The following is an 18,020-nucleotide window of genomic DNA, read 5'->3' on the forward strand; positions in this document are numbered from 1 at the left end:
CAGTGCATCTGTGAAACTCTCTATGAAAATATATATCCAAATAACTCATATAGGTTTTAATATTCTACATGTTTGCACTTTACGCTTCATTAGTAATATACACACATGCTTCAGAAGCAACAAATACTTCATACAACTGTAAGTATTTTAAGGTTGATCATTCATTTGTCTTGTCCGGCAGGAACAGTAATGACTGGACTGATTTTAGGACTGTTGAAGTGATGTGGGATCTGTGTCTGGTTTAAAGACAGAAATTTCTCAAGTTCATTTGCATTGTGCAGCCTTTAGTTATAGATCACTTGAATGAACCGAAGCATTTCTTGTGGGTGTTGAAGGAGACTAAAGCAGCTCTAATCATCACTGTTACAAACCCAAAGTATGTTCACAGTTGAGCTGCCACTGAATGCAGTGAGTTACATTCCTTGTAAAGAAAACATTCAGTGGCATTTAACCTTCAAATGCATCCAAACAAAATGTTTAATTTTGACATTTAAACATCAGTTGTAGGTTTCAAAGGATCCCAAATAACATAACAGCTAAACTATGGTCACGAATACTCATTTGATTAATAATTCCTCATTAAAATAGGAATTTAACTTCTTACCTTGGAGAAGATTGGGCAGAGCTACATTGTGTGTAATAAGTAAATTTCTAAAAAAAAAAACAAAAATATAAAGCAACAAACTGCAAAGAAAACCTTTGATTTGCTGTTTTTAGCTTTGATGAAAAAGTAGCTGATCTTTTTTTTTTTTTTTTTAAAAAGTTTAATTGAAGCATTAGCAGGCTTTACATAAACTAAGGCTTTATTGAATAGAAATTGCTGAAGAAAGAGTCTGTCAGATCTGTTAGACCCCTGTTCTGCATCTAAGTTGTTAAATGGTTTATTTTTGTTCCTCACATGAAAAAAAAAGTCATTACAGTAATTTTCTATTCAGAAACACTAGAGTGAAGAGCACAACAAAAGGGGAAAGTGTAAGAATTGACGTAATCAACGCACACTGTGCTTCTTCTGTACTGCAGCTTTACTCTCATATGTAACAGAAAGAATATGCAATTACATGTGAACTTTTCAGGTCATGTTTGTTTGTTTGTTTCAAGTCAGTCCTCCAAACTTCATAGATAATGACATCATAGATAACTTAAGCATCGCCCTCATTTTAAATCGTACAGTTGTATATTATAGCTTCTATGGCAGATTTTTCCGCTGATGTATGCACAGCAGCTTTATGTTTGAGATATTGTAACCTCATTTCCTCAAACAAAACTTACTGTTAAGTGTCAATTCCATACGTATTACCTCTGCCACAGACAGTCGTCACATTATTGGTAGAATGGAAAACCAAACCATGCTGATTGTGCTGTGACATCCAATGATAAATTGTCCACCTCCCATTGATAATGCTGAATCATAGTTTTTATTATTTGTAGATTTGTTTTAGGACTACTTCAGTGAATGTTGTTATCTTGTCTATGAGTTCTTTTTTGAAAAATCTTAATTGTTTTGATGTTTTAATTGAATGTACACCTTCTGTCAGGGTTTTCTGTGTTGTTTTTAGAGGAAGTGACGTAGATAAATGAAGTTCAGAGGTGAAACTGAAATAAATAATCAAAACATTCTGTAGAGTCATTTGGAAATTGGAAAGGCTAAGGCTTGTGTTAATCTAGTATTTTCTTACTATCAGCAAATTAGACAGCATCAGTCATTTCAGCAAATTCCCTAAAACAATATACCTTCAAGTTGTAGCTGTGGAAATTATGACTGTCGTCTGTCAGGAGCAAAGGAGGAAATAGTGTGATGTTTTTATAGAGATGGGTCAAAAAATGCTGGCCTTTGACACCCATCGTTCCCTAACTAAGTAGTTATTTTAATACAAACCACAATCTTTTCCTAACACTAATCATGTTGTTTTTGTGTCTAAACCAAACCAAACCTTAAAGATCCTTTCAAGACATGTAATATGACATATAGAAATACTCTGCTTGGAACAATAATGTGTCTCTGGTATGGTTTTTCCATAAAAAAAAAGTATAGTTACCATGTTTAAATCATTTAAATGGCATCTGCTCCTCATTAAAAATTCCAGAATCTATGAATATGTAAATATTTTTCATTTCAGATGTTTAACTGCTGGACACAAGATGTCTCATACTTCACAGAAAAGTCCATTCTCAGTGTTTGTGCACTGGAGGCTTCAAGTTTCCACATCACACTTGTGTAAGTAGCGTACTAGACCAGGTCTGGCTTCCAAACTAGTTGTGATGTCACAGATTATTCTCATAGGCCCATCCCTTAAAATTAGACTTTCAATGAGAGCACAGAAACTTTCCACTTTCAGCAGATGAATGTGAAAACAGCCTTCAAAGTGTCAAACTCTGCACATATATATATACATCATTCTGCACAGTGAAGCTCAAACATCCAACTGTAGGAACAAGAAGGAAAACACATTTTTGAGTGGCAGTTAGATCAGAGTCCTGTTCTGCTTTATTTTTGCAACAGTTGGAACATATTTTGGAAGACACTAACAAATATGTCATTCTGCCAATGTTTATATGTATTGTTGTGAATGGCAATTGCAAAAAACTTATGGATTGGTTGATCCGTTTCTCAAGGTTCAACAACAGCTGGGTACTGTAGTTTGTGGCAAAGAAAACTCAAACAGGAATAAAACTCCATTTATTGGGGACAACTTTGAGCTGAATACATATTTGGTGCACATGTGGGATTGATTCAAAATATAACCATGGTGCACTTGTTCACTGTAATGAAGGCACACGGCACACAGTTCAACATTGTAGCTCATTGATAGTTTTTCAACAATGGAACAAGCTATATAAGATACACAGTAAGTACTTGTTAGTACGATCAATTCCTCGGTCATTGGTTTTAGTCTTTTCATGGAATTTGTTGACAATACTAAATATATATCGCCTTATCCTTAGTTTCAGTTTGCTGGTCCTTGAAACAATTTTTTTCAAAATTACTTAAGAATACTTCTGAACCTACAAACCAGAAAATTAGGTTTTGAATGATTTTCTTTCCACCCGTGTAGCTATTGACAGCTCCTTTGAAATTGTTGCTCAACTACAAGATATCTTTAAAAAAAAACCACAGCACTCTTCATACATACTGTGTGCTAACACAAAGGCATCCAGTTTCTTTTGTCATTTCCCTCTGAGAAAACCTATAGAGTCTATTTTAAAGACATTTTATTGACTTGTCCATATGGTTTATAGGTTTCTAAAAGGCTCTACTTCTCTTTAGGAAAAGAATGGGAATTTAATCACACACCTTTGGCGGGCTTAGCTTGGCAGCTGTGACAGTCAACAACCTCATCATGTCAGCCCCAGACACAGGAGAGACTGCCCTTGAAACACAAAGAACCTCTGAGGACACTGATTCACTTCAGCCACGGTGGCGCTCATTTGCGATTACAAGGGCCAGTGTACTCAAAACCTTTTCAGCTCAGACAAGCAAAAAAAATGGCACAGTCCACTCTGGGTATCAAACTAAGTGAGTCATTAATGCCTCCCACATTTCGAGAGAGAGCTACCGTCATCACCATTTCTCCCTGCTCGTCGACAATTTTGGTCCAGGGTAATGACATACGTAATTATTCTGGGTACTGGCCAGGAATGTGCAGATGACACAGTTTGGAAACAGAATCCCAGTATTACAAGGTTCCTTATGTGTAATTACACAGATGTTATGAGCGAATCAGGTACTGTATATAGGCTTGCAGTTTATTTGTGCCATCATGTTTCATCCTACTTTTCATTTTGAGGCAAGGACAAGCCGATACGCCTCAGTTGCTCTTATAATTATTTCTGCTCCTCTCCCTTTTCCATGCCCAGTCTCTCTGTCATGCTCTCACTCTCAGCCCAGGCCTGGGTGTCAATCCCTGAGGACATGACGCTGGAATGCCTATCTCAGGTGTCTGCAGATGGGGATTGGGAACTATCTTAGATTCAATGCAATTTTCCAAATCAAGACTGAGGAATTAAATGAAATTGTACAATGTTATCTCTCGGGTCGAATTGGTCACTCAAGTGTGCTGCCCTGATAGACTGATAGATACAACCCACTTACTTTTTATCATCCACATTCCACAGATTACATCTGAGTGCATGTGTGTACAATGAGTAGAAGCAGGCAGTTTGTGTCAGTTATTCTTTAGCTCTTCAATCAGATTTGTTTATATAGCAGTGTAATTCAGTGTGGTATTCAAAGGAGAGATCATAATCCACAGGACAATCCTCGTATTCTTCCTGTAATATGCACACAACAGCACCACCGTCCCCAGACATGCAAGCTTTAGTGGTTGTCTGTGTTCACCAGATAAAGAGGAACAATGGTTCTAATAGGCAGCAGAGAGCCTCCACAACCAGTGTTTCGGTGACGCACATTAGTTCTCACAAAGGCTAAATGTATTTTGAGTGGCAGATTAAGGATATTGGTCAGGGGCTGTGCATTGTCAACTCTGAAAAGTGGGGTAAATGTGTGTTTGGATGATAATTCACACATTCTTAGACTTGACGGCGGACAAAAAAGCCATACTGTTCTGGTTTTTTGGGAAATGTGTTTCACAGATTGTTAATTATGGGTAACATAATCTCATTAAGTCCTTTTGCTTTGCGACTCAATTTCTTTTACAAGCATTAGTCATGATTGAGTAGTTTTAGGGGTTTAAGTTCCTCTTTTGTCTGAGTTCAAAAACATCTTCCGTCTTCATAACGGCTCTGTTTTGTGCCATTTTGTATTCCACAAGGAAGCCAGATGTCCGGCAGCAGCAACAGCACAGTTCTTGCCTGTTCTAGTTTCTGTAATACCAAACCATCTTGGCATGGGAAATACATAAACACTCCAAAAATGGTATTTATCCAAAGATTGTTGACGTTAACTTAATTTTAATATGTTTCTCAGTAACAACCTCTTAGCCTCAGTGCAATGCAGAGCTTATATCTGCTGGCAACTGCCCACTTCTGTACAAAACAGTAACTAGAATAATCAGTTATCCGAGTGTGTTTCTCTTTGGACAGATATCTTTCATCTAATTCAGGCTGCCCTCTAGGCATTGGGGACGGTGAATCAAAATGTAGACTTCCTCTGTTCTTCCCTTCACACATTCAGATGCTGACTGCTTGTGCAGCAGAAAATCTGTGAAGTACAGATGATTTCACTCTACATAAATATCAAGGTGACCATGATCTGTGTTACAGTGGCTCTTTGCAAAGATTATTGATTTTGAGAGTGCCTTGTTTTCACCAAATGATCACAGTAAATCTTATGTTTCATCAAGGACGGCAGTCGGTTAGGACACACTGCAGGACACAGTGTCTCTATAGTCTCTGGAAGGTGTGATTGAGTCCTTGAGAGCTCCTTGGATAGACAGACATGGCAATTGCTCTCCTCTGTCTGCTACAACATGTCAGCATGCCCTATGTAACCACGTTAGTTGCCCTGGCTATTGATGTTTATTTTAGAGCAGCGATGTGTCATTAATAGCTCCATCCACATGGCTGATGAATAAAACTCTTAAGTCTCTGGTATTCACATGATGTTGCCCTCCCTCCGAGTGTAAACATTGTGAAGACAGATTAGTTCTGCCGCTGTGGGTAAAGAAGATTAGCAGAGATTATTAACAAACATGTTGGATTAAATAGACAGTATCACTCCCTTCTTTACAGACACCCCGACCGAGCGGTTAAAACAGAACTTGGGGTGCAACTGCTCAAGTCAGCAGCATGGTTATAACATCATGTCTCAGCACGGTAGCAGTCATCACAGGGATTGAACGCAGCGCTGCCTGGATTCAATCTTCTTGTTCCCAATTAAAGTCAGATTTACTGACATCAGTCACAGTTCATCACAGTGATTATGCTCAAGCTGTTGAGTGAGGAGATGATACAAAGCTTATGGGCCACTGCCAGTAATTGGAGGTCTTCACTTTCTCACTTTGTGTCCTCTCATTAACCTCTTTTTCACTGGAATGGATGTCATGTCATGTATGTCACTACATCTACATAATCATATTGATCCCTATTATTTCCAAAAGCTTTAAATAATGTATCCATGCTTCCCTTTGAAATTAAACCGGAATTGAAAAAGAAGACCACCCACCCTTGAACCATGTACTTATGCTGTTTATCTGATTTTCAGATAAACTTATCTTACGGTATAAATGAACTTATTGATTCACTCACATGAGCAATTTTTGTCCATCTGAAAAAGGGAGTCAATATGCACCTTGCAGGGACATGATAAGGATGGATCATTTAAGAATAAATTTGTAATAATGGCATTGTTCTTTTCCTGAATGGCTCTCACATGTATCTTATAATGCAGATGCTCAAGGCTTGGCACCAAGGGGCTGTAATAATGCAACGGTTAGAATAAGAAGTTTGACCTATGGGATGGGGTGACCTGGCATGAAATCACCGGTCAGTCCTCTGGTGTGTTTAATGTCATTACCATGACAAATTTCAGCCACTGTCAGGTATTTTCTCTGTATTGGTAAAATAACTAAACACTTTAAAATACTGCTATATGAGGAAGCCAGTCCTATAGCAATGGTAAATGTATTTATGTTATATGCACAGTATATCTTACGTCAGGGAGGCTATGTAAAGCATTTCAGCTCCTCAGACACACATGCAAATTAAATCATATTATTAAATGCACATAGGGATCCCCGCACTAATTTAAAAGTTCAATTCCAAAACATTTCCATAACTTCATACTGAATTTTTATGACTGTACTAAAGTGGTGCAGATCCCCATGAGACTGAAAATGTATTTTACTGAAGACTAGAACGCGAAGAATGAATAAAGTGTTTTTCTGTAAACATAAAATTTCAGTTTATGAGTACAATGAAGGGAATGTAGAGAATGGATTTTAATAGAAAAAGTCAGTAGTCTTTACATCAGACATTTAATTTTCTCATTTATTAATTTCTCCACCCTTAGTAACCCATTCACAATATCAGGCAGCCCGTTGGAGGGTCATGACCACAAGAGAACTAAACCACCAGTGAGGTCCCTGCTATTTAATTGCAGTTTAATATCAGAGACGTGTGGCACCTTCATTTCTCACATGGTAGTGTCCAGTGCCATCTAGTGGTAAGAAGATGATAAACTGTAGCAGCATGGCTCTGTGTTTTAGGTTTTTATTCACTATCTTATACCAGTCCCTCATGAAAATGACTATATTCAGCCACTGAAGAAACATATTAACTTATAGAGCCATTAAGATAATTGCACCTGAAGGTATAGAGACACTTCTAGATGATTTATGATCGAAAGCCTGCAGTTGTCACATAATGTAATAATAAGAACATACTGTATATAAAATAACCATTAAAATACCAAATGTTCATCTACAGATATTCACCAAATGTCCAAAAAGTCCAACAACCTGATCAAAGGTGGAAAGTAATTTCTAGCAATAACAGCCCAAAAACTGTCTGTCCTGCAGTAAAACCTGTACAGTGTCATCTTTCTACATCCACTAAAAATAAAATCATATTCAGCACTTTCATCCATTTGTCTCATGTGCTGTTTTGTCATCCTGGCTCATTTTAAGTTGTACTGCCTCTTCAGAAGTCCTCATCTTCACAGCCACACTCTCCCTCTGCTCCTCATCCAGTTTCTTGTAGTTGTAGTAGTTCATGATGAAGAAAAATATGCCAGGCGTCAGCATGAACACACCACACGCGAAGTACATGTACTTGTAATCCCCAAAAATATCAACCAGAGCTCCTGAAAGAGAAGATGCATCATTACTCATGTGTAAAGACAACATTTTACAACTTCCTAAATGTTGTTGTGCTGTATGTATCATTTGAAATAAAAATCTTAATGTGGCTGTAAATTTACAAACCTGAAAGTGGGGGTCCAAGAAGCACTGGGCCACACTCGATAATGGTGACAAGCCCAACTGCAGTTGAGAAGCGATGAGCTCCAACAAGGTCCATGAGAACTTCAAAGAGCAGTGCAGAAACCATCCCAAAACCCAAACCAAAGAAGACAGCATAAACTGCCAGACCCAAATATCCAGATGCCAGCGGGCATAAAAGGTGACATACACCGCTGTATGAAACAGCAAAACTGAAAAAATATTGGATTCTTGGCCTAATCCATTTGGTGTTTCCTATGAGGCCAGTTGTCGGTCTGATGAACATGTCCGATAGAGCAAAAATAGAGAGCAAGAAAGCTGCTGAATATTCATCAATCCCTTGATGTTTGGCATAAGGGGCCAGAAAAACCACAGGGGCGAAAAAGCCAAAAAACATAACCACATTACCAATGAGATAAATGAGGAAACCCCGGTGTCTGAAAAGTGAGAAATCTACAAATTTTTGCATACAGCTCTGACTACTGCTCTCATTTTGGGTTTCTTCAGATAGGAGGTCATCTGTCTGTGCAATGGTGTCAGCAGTAGCAGCTTCCTCAACCCCGTTACACTCTGGCAGCTCAGTTTTTGGTTTGGGTTGGATATTTTTGTTGACTGGTCTCATCAGAGAACCAGCCACACAGCAGTTCAAAGTAATGGATCCCAGGATGAGGAAGCTCCCTCTCCAGCCAAAAGAATCAAACAGAAACTGATTGAGAGGAGCAAGAGTGAACAGAACAACCGGACTTCCTGTCATAGCGAGTCCATTTGCCAGCGGTCTTTTGGCCTGGAAGTAGGTACCTATGATCGTCACAGCCGGCTGCAAATTGAAGGCAAGGCCAAAACCTGTTGAAATAATAAAAGGGTTCATTAACATGTCATAGATGATATATTTTTCTGTATATACAGTAAAGTAACAATAGAACACTTGTGATGCTGCTGCCTTATTAGAATTAACAGTGAAAGACAAATTAAGGCAAATTAACAGTGAGATTATTACACCAAATAATAAAAAAGAAATGTCATTCCTGGGAGGACGATATGGACACACATCAGCAGCAGCTTTAGGAAGAAGATTTTTTATGCCACATTCAATGTTATTGATAAAACCACTCATAAATAAAGCAGAATTCTTCATAATTCTATCTAAAAAACCATCATAATAGCATTTTAACTGCTATAGCATGTCACTATAGATAAGCAATATTATTATGCAATAAGATGCTGTTTAAAGATTTTAAAAGTGTAAGAAATGTACTAAAACATTGAGAGAGATGCATTTTAGAGAGCTACTGAAATATAAATAGCAATTAGATTATGAATTAGTCCATGGCTCATATGATACAAACTCTAAATTTGGTTCTGAGTAATTTCAATTGATTGTCATTATTATTAGAGCTGAAAGAACTAGTCATTTGGTCAACTGATAGAAATGTTATTGCTAAATATTTTTAGAATTGATTATTAGTTTAAGTAACTTTTCAAGCTAAAGTTTCAAATATTTCCTGTCCAGCTTCTCAGTTATGGGGATTTCCTTCTTTGCTTTGTCATTCAAACTGAATATCTGTGGGTTTTGAATGGTTGATGGTACAAAAGAAGCAATTCAAAGACGCTGGCTTGGCTTTCAGGAAACTGCGACAGACATTTTTCACCATATTCAGACATTTTATATAATAAATTATTAAAGACATACTATGCAGGATTTGCCGGTTACTGCTTGTAAACACAACATTCAAAGTTGGCCCCTCCTCCCCAGCTCAACATCTCTCTCCTCTGCTCTATGTCTGTGTCTGGGCGGGGCTGAGCTCCACACACACACACACACACACACACACACACAGAGCGGACAGTGACTGTGTCGACTACTAGAATCCGGCAGTAAGGGAGACAGTGCAAGCAATTTATCAAACAACTGTTGAACAAGCAGAACATCGGCGCTGTGTCCGCCATCCTCATAGCTTCCTCTGGGATGCATGCTTACGATCTGGCACCTGGTTGCTATGTTTTTATAGAGGCCCACACTCACAACCTGTGAGCTGTTATTGGCTGGGGGCTAGACACCCACTGCCCAAAGGTTGCAGCCAAAAACCATCCTGAACACAGCAAAATGATAAGAAAAAAAGAAAATACAGGCAGAGGGCAGGGTACATACACCACCACACACTTCTAGTGGGTCATAAGTGATGATTGAGAGGGATTACTTTTGTATGAGTAAATATATTGTCTTTTTAGGAAAAATTCTGCATAGTATGACTTTAATTGAGAAAATAATCTGCAGATTAATCAAAGTTGCAGTTAATTATTTCTGACATTACATTTTATTTTATGTCCATGATGGCCCAACACTTTTTATTTCAAGACAACTATTCCCACATAGTTCTTTTCTGTTCCACAGTAGGTGGTATATCAATACTAGATTAAAGATTAAGTTTAAAGTCTGATGGGTTTGTTTACTCACTGCTGCTCATGACCATTTGGCATGCCATATGTGCATGCATGTGTGGATTTTCTAAATTGATTTAGTCAGACATTTTCAAAAAGTGAAGGTTTAACTCAAGTCTATGACTTATTTACTTACTTATAACACTGTATTAAAAGGGCATATATTTTTTTATTGTGATTTGAGCAAATATTGACACATTGCACAGAATGGCCCATGTTAACCCCACACGGAGACACAAATGACCCTAGTAGTCCAGCCCTGATTATCAAACAACTCAATAAGTCACAACTACACAGCATAAAGCAAACATCACAAAGAACAGCAGCAGCTTTACTAGTAAAATTCCTCAATATATAATCTCATCTAATCTCTTGGGATATTTATGAAATTGACTGAAATTCAGGGATTTTTTACTGGCTTGTTGACAAGGAAAAACATATGTTTATTAATGGAAAAAGAAGAAAAAAATTTACCTCCAATTACTCCAACACAAAGATATAGATGAATGATAGAAGTGCCAAAAGAAGCGAGCAACATGCCAGTGCAAACCATGACCCCACCGACCATAACCACAGGTCTGCTGCCATAGCGATTGACAAGTGTACTGCTCACAGGTCCTGCACAGAGAAGAGAAATATCTCACTTTTTGGTACCTTATTTTACTGTAGCTTTATCTGTTTTGGTTGAATAACAGACAAAACAAACACTCATCAAAATGTTAATGGAATATGCTGTGTGGGAATGTTGTTTTCCTTTGCCACTGACCTCCTGCATACATAGAAGCGAGCATGACAGAGGACACCCAGGCAATCTCACTGTAGGAAACCGAAAAATATTCCTGAATCTCCTTATAGTAGATGGTAAGTGACTTGGGAAAGGCATAGGAGAATCCTACGGAGATGAAAGCGCCGAAGACGACAGCCCAGCCCCAACCTCCATCTGGTGGGGTGTAGCCTAGATTGCTTGCTGCTGCAGGGGGCATGTTCGATCTACCGGCCGGATAGAGGGAGCAGGTAACAGAAGTGAACAAAGTATAAGCAACTGCACATTTTCAGAGCAATGGTTACGATCACATAATGCAGACTCTAATAAATAAAATCTACATTTCATAAGAGCTCACCTCTGCACAATCCTTGAAACCGTCCTGCCCAGGCTATGAACCCTTTCGTTGTGCCTGGCTGTGGCTGTCTCCCTCAGAGAGGCCCAGCCGTAAGGCTTTTGATCTCATCACGTGTGCTCCCACGATAAATACAAGTGACCATACGCAGAAAAAACAATAACCCTGGCAAGAGACTGTGACCTCAGGACATAACCCGAGGTCACAGTCCTTATCCATATGAGTAGAAAAACTAAATTCAACACATGACAAGAGTCTGTCTGGCAAAAATATGAGCTTTTAAAAATCTGTTCAAAGGTTGTGTGCTCCTGGTGAGGCCCTTTCTACTCTGTGTGTGCACGCTTGTGTCTGCTTGTGTGTTCTGGGGGTGGGCAAAATGAAAACAATCTTTTATCATGGTATCAGATAGGGAACATCTGCTTTTGGTTACTTTAATGTGTCAGCCATGGGCACAGACGTGTAAACCCCCCCTGGCAGGACAGGTACGCTGACTTGCAGCCAACAGCTCAATAACTAAATTCACTTGTACCTCAGCAGGATTTACAGCACACATTTACATCATGATAAAAGTTATCATGATGGTTTCTTTCTTCTGACATCCTCAAAGTGAATGTTTATGCTATTCCTTCACTTTCTCAGTAGGACTTTTGGGGCTCTGTTATTGACACAAATGACCATGCGTCAAGAAATAACAGTGACTTCACGCAGAGGCTCTGGCTTAGGGGCCCCCTGAGCCCTTGGGCCCCTGGGCTTGGGCCCATTCTGTAATATACCCATGCACACTATATAAAACACTATGAAACTATCAAAGAAAGCCTGTGATGTAGATTATATTTTCTTAAGGAAAAAACTGATTTATATTGCTTTATTAATTGTACTGCATATTAATGAATGGTTACTGTAGCATTAGTATGTGTACAGTTGTAGTATGACAGAAAAATCTCAATATTAAAAGACTTTGATAAGGACAAGAGGCAAATAATGTGATCAGGACATCTCTAGTTTTAACTGAACTCAGCTCTGAGACTTTGCAGCGAGAAATGTCAACAGTCACTTCAAATAGAGGCTCTGGCCTAGGGGCCCCTGACCCCTTGACCACCTGGGCCTGTGCTTCATGGGTTCAATACAGTTATCCTACCATGACTGTTACATCATTGTTTTTTGTCTTCAGTAAATGAGAATATGCTCACTTAAACAATCCAATAAATTTGTAGATATTCATCTGGCTTGGCAGAAAATAACAGTATCATGTTTTAATTATTTAGAAAGCAACAGTATGAGGAAAAACACTGTGTCTTTAAACAAATAGGGCGGGACTTGGGCTTTATTGCTCCACTAACATTCAGCTTAGTGGGACGTCTCAGCTGTCATAACACACACACCCTCACCACGCCTTCCTCAGCCACGCTCCCCGGTCAAAAGAATGAATTGTAGACTTATATTTCCTAAGAAATTAACTTTCTAAAACTAAACAAGCAGATGTGAGGACCCGATATACCGTCTGCTGCTGTAACGTTAGGTTTTCTGTCTGCCGTTTGTTGTGAATAGCATCAGCGGGCGACCTCTGTGTGTGTTACTCAACTGCTTGTGTAACACACGAATGTTAGCTAACGTTAGCACTGACTGTTAGCTGCACTAAAGTCAAGCAGTGTAAGTTACAAAAGCTAACTTGGCTAGTTGCTGTACATCTGTTCAGCTAGGTAGGTAGTTGCTTGTTAGCCACTGTAGTGGGTTCAGCGTTTTTCCAGATGTTTTCCAAAGTAAGAATAGGTTTAGCGTCGGGTTTAGCCAGATGGCATAACGTTACTTGTGTAAATGCAAAAACGGCGATTCAAGTGACACCTGCCCTGTGCAGACATCAGCATCGGACCTTCAGCTCTGAGTCTGGTGTCAAGGTAAACTCGCTTTGTTTCTGTACTACTATATAGTGTAACACGCAATAGTTTATCACTTTTTTTAATGGTTAAGGTAGACAATGTCACTGCAAACAAAAGGATGGGACATTTTCTCTGTAAGCTGTAGTGCTATTCACATTTTATTACATATCTTAGTATTTATCAGCTGTAGTCAGTTAATTGCTTCAGTGTGTTCATGCTAGAAGGTTACATGAGAGGCACAAACTGGGGCTAAGTTAAGTTAAAGCCAAACCATGAAATGAAACAGTTGGAAGTTGAAGGGTTAATCCCCTGCATGCTCGGCCGAACATGTTTACAAGAGAGAAACCACCTGTCTGTATCGGCATGATGTTAGAAAAGTGAGTGGATTGACTTTCTTACTGTTCAAAAAGGACCAACAGAGCGTGAAGCCTGTCTCTACATCACACTGCTCACTAACAGAGTGCATAGTGCATCCTTTAATATGGCTCTGCAGCCAGTCACGTGCACTGCTAACATGGTTGATTTACCAATGTTCTGTTTGGCGATATGGTTGCTAAGCGACAGCCCGCTGCTGACCAACAGCTAACGGTAGAAGACAGTAATCAATAATTTCGTCCAGAGTCTCTCAGATTCAGCTTGACCTGTGAAACTGTAACTGTTAACTTCAGCTCAGCTGCCAAAGCAGAGACAATCATGTCTTTAGCTTTTAGCATTAAATGTCAGAGGTGACTTTCTGTAAAAGGCCGCTGCCAACTATGTACTGTGATCTAACAGTATTCAGTAATGCCAAGTATAATGTTTTGGATGTGATGATAATTATTTATGAGAACATGTTATTACTATTAAAAGAACAGTTAAGTAGTATGCTATGCATGATGAAATATAAATACTAAAGGTAAATCAATATTATGAGATACTAAGTCAAAAGTATTACTCATCTCTCATAATTTAGTATATCATAATGTTGATTTACTATAATAAGTCATTGTTTTGATCTCATAAGTTGGACTTACTAAGCTATATCATAACTTAAACCTGTTAGCTCATAATTTTGATTTATCCTGAGTATAGCATGTATATATATGTGTGTGTGTGTGTGTGTGTTTTGTCATGCATAACATTTCATCCATGTTTTTCTATTCCTAGACATAATGGGCTTCCATAATTACCACTACATTTTAGCAACATTAAATTAGTCCACTTTTTTAGATACAGATGAATTTTTGAGTTCTTTGCAGTTGACTTCCAAGTAAACTAATCAAGTAAATAAATAATAATAATTTAAAAAAAAAAAAACAGATAAAATATGAGACAGTTAATCATTTGTGAAACAAAAACTTGTACTTTTCAATTAATCACACTTTTTTTTAATGATTTTATCATTTCTAGGCAAGGAAGGTTTATTTGTATCGCACATTTTAACAACAAGGCAATGTGTTTTTTAAGTGTGTTTAAAGTGTTAAATTGGAAACAAAAATAAGCTAAAACAGAGTAAGACAGATAAAACAGGAGAGTAAAAGTTACAGTGCAGTGTAAGATATTAATCAAAAGCCTCAAATTTGGTTCAATAAAAGGCAGCGGCAAACAGAAAAGTCTTCAGCTTTGATTTATAAGAACTGAGAGTTGCAGCAGACCTGCAGTTTTCTGGGATTTTGTTCCAGATATGTGGAGCATCAAAACTGAACGCTGCAGAAGACCGTTCAGTGCTTTATAAACCAACAGCAGTATTTTAAAATCAATTCTTTGACTGACAGGAAGCCTGCGCAAAGATCTGAGAACTGGAGTGATATGATCCACTTTCATGTTCTTTAGTCTGAAAATTTTCCTTTGATCAGTGTAATGCAAAACAACATAACTTATACATTTATAATGTATCGAATTTCAGTTCTCATTTGTAGAACTCCATGGGTGCAGTACTATTTATTGTCACCTTTTGAAAGATCAGTGGTTGTATAGAAAAGTTTGAATGAGTACTGATTTAACCCCTTCGATCCTGGCTCAGACGTTTGGTTTCTTATATTCAAGCTGGACAAGGTAACCTTACTGAAACATTTGTACCCAAATATCAGATTAGACTGCTTGTCCAGAAATGTCTTCAAGTTTTGTTCACCAAAAAAAAGAACCCATCAAGTTACTGAAGAACCATTCAGCTTCTGCCAACTGGAACTCTCTCCTCCACCTTTGATCATTTTTCTCTTGTGCGCTTGTGAAATACATCACAGGTTGAAACCAAAAATTGAAGACAGCCACACTGTTATCATCTATTCTGTGCTCATTTTCAGGTGCTGTATGATGGGCTTTGTCCCATATGTGTGACAGAGATCCGGTTCCTCCAGTTTCTGCAGAAAAACCGGCCCGGGAAGGTAGATTTTGTTGACATCTCGCTTTCAGGCTATGATGGAGCGAAATACAAGGGCGTCAGCTATGAGATGGCCATGGAGGAAATGCATGTGATTGATGAGAAAGATGAGGTAAACTCATATTCCACTGATTTTTACAAATAATAAGACTGTAATATACTACATGTCACACCTGGGATGGAACATGAGGATTTACTCAGAGCATTTGCCTGTTTGGTTTGGTTTATTTGGGCTGCTATGAAAGCTGTGGTATAGACTAAACAACCTTGAAAAGAAGAAGGAAAGGAGGAGAGCTGCACTGATTAGTCAATAAATCAATTACTTGCCAGCTGTTAAATTAATCGCCAACTATTCTGAATATAGATTAATTGTTTTGAGTAATTTTTTAGAAGACGTCATTTTGTGCTTTGGGAAACAGTGGTCAACATCTTTCACCATTTTCTAATCTAATTGATTAATTGAAGAAAAGAAGAAGAAGAAGAAAATAATCGAAGGAACACAGTGGACCAGATACAGGATTTTGTGGCAGTGCATATGTTTAGCATGAATTCAAAAGCTAAACTACTATAAAATCCATTTGCTGATTGTGAATGTTCAAGGAAGCCGTCTTATGAATGATCTTTTATATGCAGCAAAGATATTAATGCAAAAAATTGGTAACCAAGGTAACATGTATGTGCGTCACTGTGTGAATACAGGGATTTTTCATGTCAGTCATAAAGTGAAAAAGAGTGAAGACAGAGTATATTTAATGTGTTTTTACACTATATTTCCTACAAGACACCTTTTAAGCATCATGTTGCTACCTATTTATCATTATTCATGTATGGAAATGCAGTCAAATCAGTTATCAATTATTTCCTCATGAGCTCTTTGTGACACCAAAGAAGATAAAGAGACAAATTCAGCACGGTTAAATGCAGCATGTCTTGCTGTCAGTGTCTGCAATTAGATTTCCCCATATGGATCCATGTAGCACTGATGGTGTGATGGTGCGATCACCAAAACCATCCAATCAAGGAGTTACCTGTCAGTCCATGTGACTTCAGACTTAATCCAGCCTGACAATCAGACTTTCACTATTTACATTTTCATCATCAGCATCTAAATATGTCTGCACTTCTGTCTTAGCAGCAGCATGGAGAAAATCCTACTACAGTAAACACATAATTAGCCTGAATGTGTGCTGTAGTATGATGTAATTTTTGCTAGTCTGCTAACCTCCTGTGTGTTGACAGGTTCATCGTGGGATCCCAGCGTTTGCGGTCATGTACAGTGCAGTGGGTCTCGGTTGGTTGGGTCGCTTCATGATGTGGCCACCTGTGAGACCATTTATGGACAAGTCCTACGCCATCTTTGCCAAGAATCGCCTAAAGTGGACTGGACGTGGGGAGGAATGCACCACAGGACGCTGTGAAAAGAAAACACAATGACTCTTGCCAGTAGAGAAAAAAATAGAGTATGTTTAATAAGTAAACTGATTGTGAAGAACTGTAAATATATCACATGGCTGGTCCTGTTTAACCAGTGGCAACTCTGAAAGTTTCATTTGTGTTGTTAAAGGGAAATATCGGCCGCCAGATTAAATGTTCATGCATTCAATCCATCATTTGATGCAGGATTTCTTTTTTTTTTATAACTTTGTTTTTATTATTTTTGTGCAAAATGAGAAAAAAAGAGATGACAGTAGTTAACAAAGATTAATCATATATCAGATAATAATCCCCTCCCACCTTCCACTACCCTGACAGCAGATATTAAACTAAGCACAACAGAAAAGAAATGCACAACTAAAGTAAGACTAGGGGAAAAAATGGGTAAAAAATGCAGGATTTCTTTACTTTTAAGACCATAGGTTCCACTTGACATATTTCAGTTCAGTTACAGTGATGAAGACATCTACTAAACAATGATACAAAAATCTAAATTTGGACAGTAAAAAGGATGTTGATGGTTGAAATATATAAAAGCAAATACAAGGTTCTCCAATCTGCTGAAAATGGCCTAAATATAAAAATATAATGTGGGATGTTAAGCCAGCAACAATTGCATATTAACAGCTCACCCTGACTGAAAATCCCATTTTCTCAGAAATGCTGGGAAGTCATGCTTGGATTCTGATCATCTATAAATCTGGGCTTTGTCACTCAGTCTGATGTTTCTTAACGGTAAGATGACAGATGTGCACACAAAACAAACTGTGGATACTGAAAAAAAATGTAAGCCTGACCATAAGAAACATGACGGTGCGGGGAAAGAGCCTCACTGCAAAAGACAAAGAGTAATGGTGTACTGTATGTAACACTGTCATACTATGACAAATATACACTG

General features: G+C 38.2%; 2 protein-coding genes across 2 annotated transcripts; one reads left to right on the forward strand and one right to left on the reverse strand.

Moving 5' to 3' along the window:
- Nucleotides 1-6,916: 6,916 nt before the first annotated feature.
- Nucleotides 6,917-11,835, reverse strand: LOC137184827 (monocarboxylate transporter 2-like). Its single transcript, XM_067592888.1, has 5 exons — nt 11,456-11,835; nt 11,101-11,324; nt 10,809-10,952; nt 7,881-8,738; nt 6,917-7,759 (listed from the first exon to the last, which is right to left on the reverse strand). Exons 2-5 carry the CDS (start codon nt 11,315-11,317, stop codon nt 7,536-7,538), a joined length of 1,443 nt encoding a protein of 480 aa, XP_067448989.1. The 5' UTR covers nt 11,318-11,324; nt 11,456-11,835; the 3' UTR covers nt 6,917-7,535.
- Nucleotides 11,836-12,817: 982 nt separating this feature from the next.
- Nucleotides 12,818-17,295, forward strand: LOC137184829 (uncharacterized). The gene is made up of 3 exons (XM_067592889.1): nt 12,818-13,347; nt 15,612-15,800; nt 16,928-17,295. Exons 1-3 carry the CDS (start codon nt 13,201-13,203, stop codon nt 17,120-17,122), a joined length of 531 nt encoding a protein of 176 aa, XP_067448990.1. The 5' UTR covers nt 12,818-13,200; the 3' UTR covers nt 17,123-17,295.
- The last annotated feature ends 725 nt before the right edge of the window (nt 17,296-18,020 follow it).

The sequence above is a fragment of the Thunnus thynnus genome, chromosome 6 (genome assembly GCF_963924715.1).
Source record: "Thunnus thynnus chromosome 6, fThuThy2.1, whole genome shotgun sequence".
In the NCBI taxonomy this organism is placed as follows: domain Eukaryota; kingdom Metazoa; phylum Chordata; class Actinopteri; order Scombriformes; family Scombridae; genus Thunnus; species Thunnus thynnus.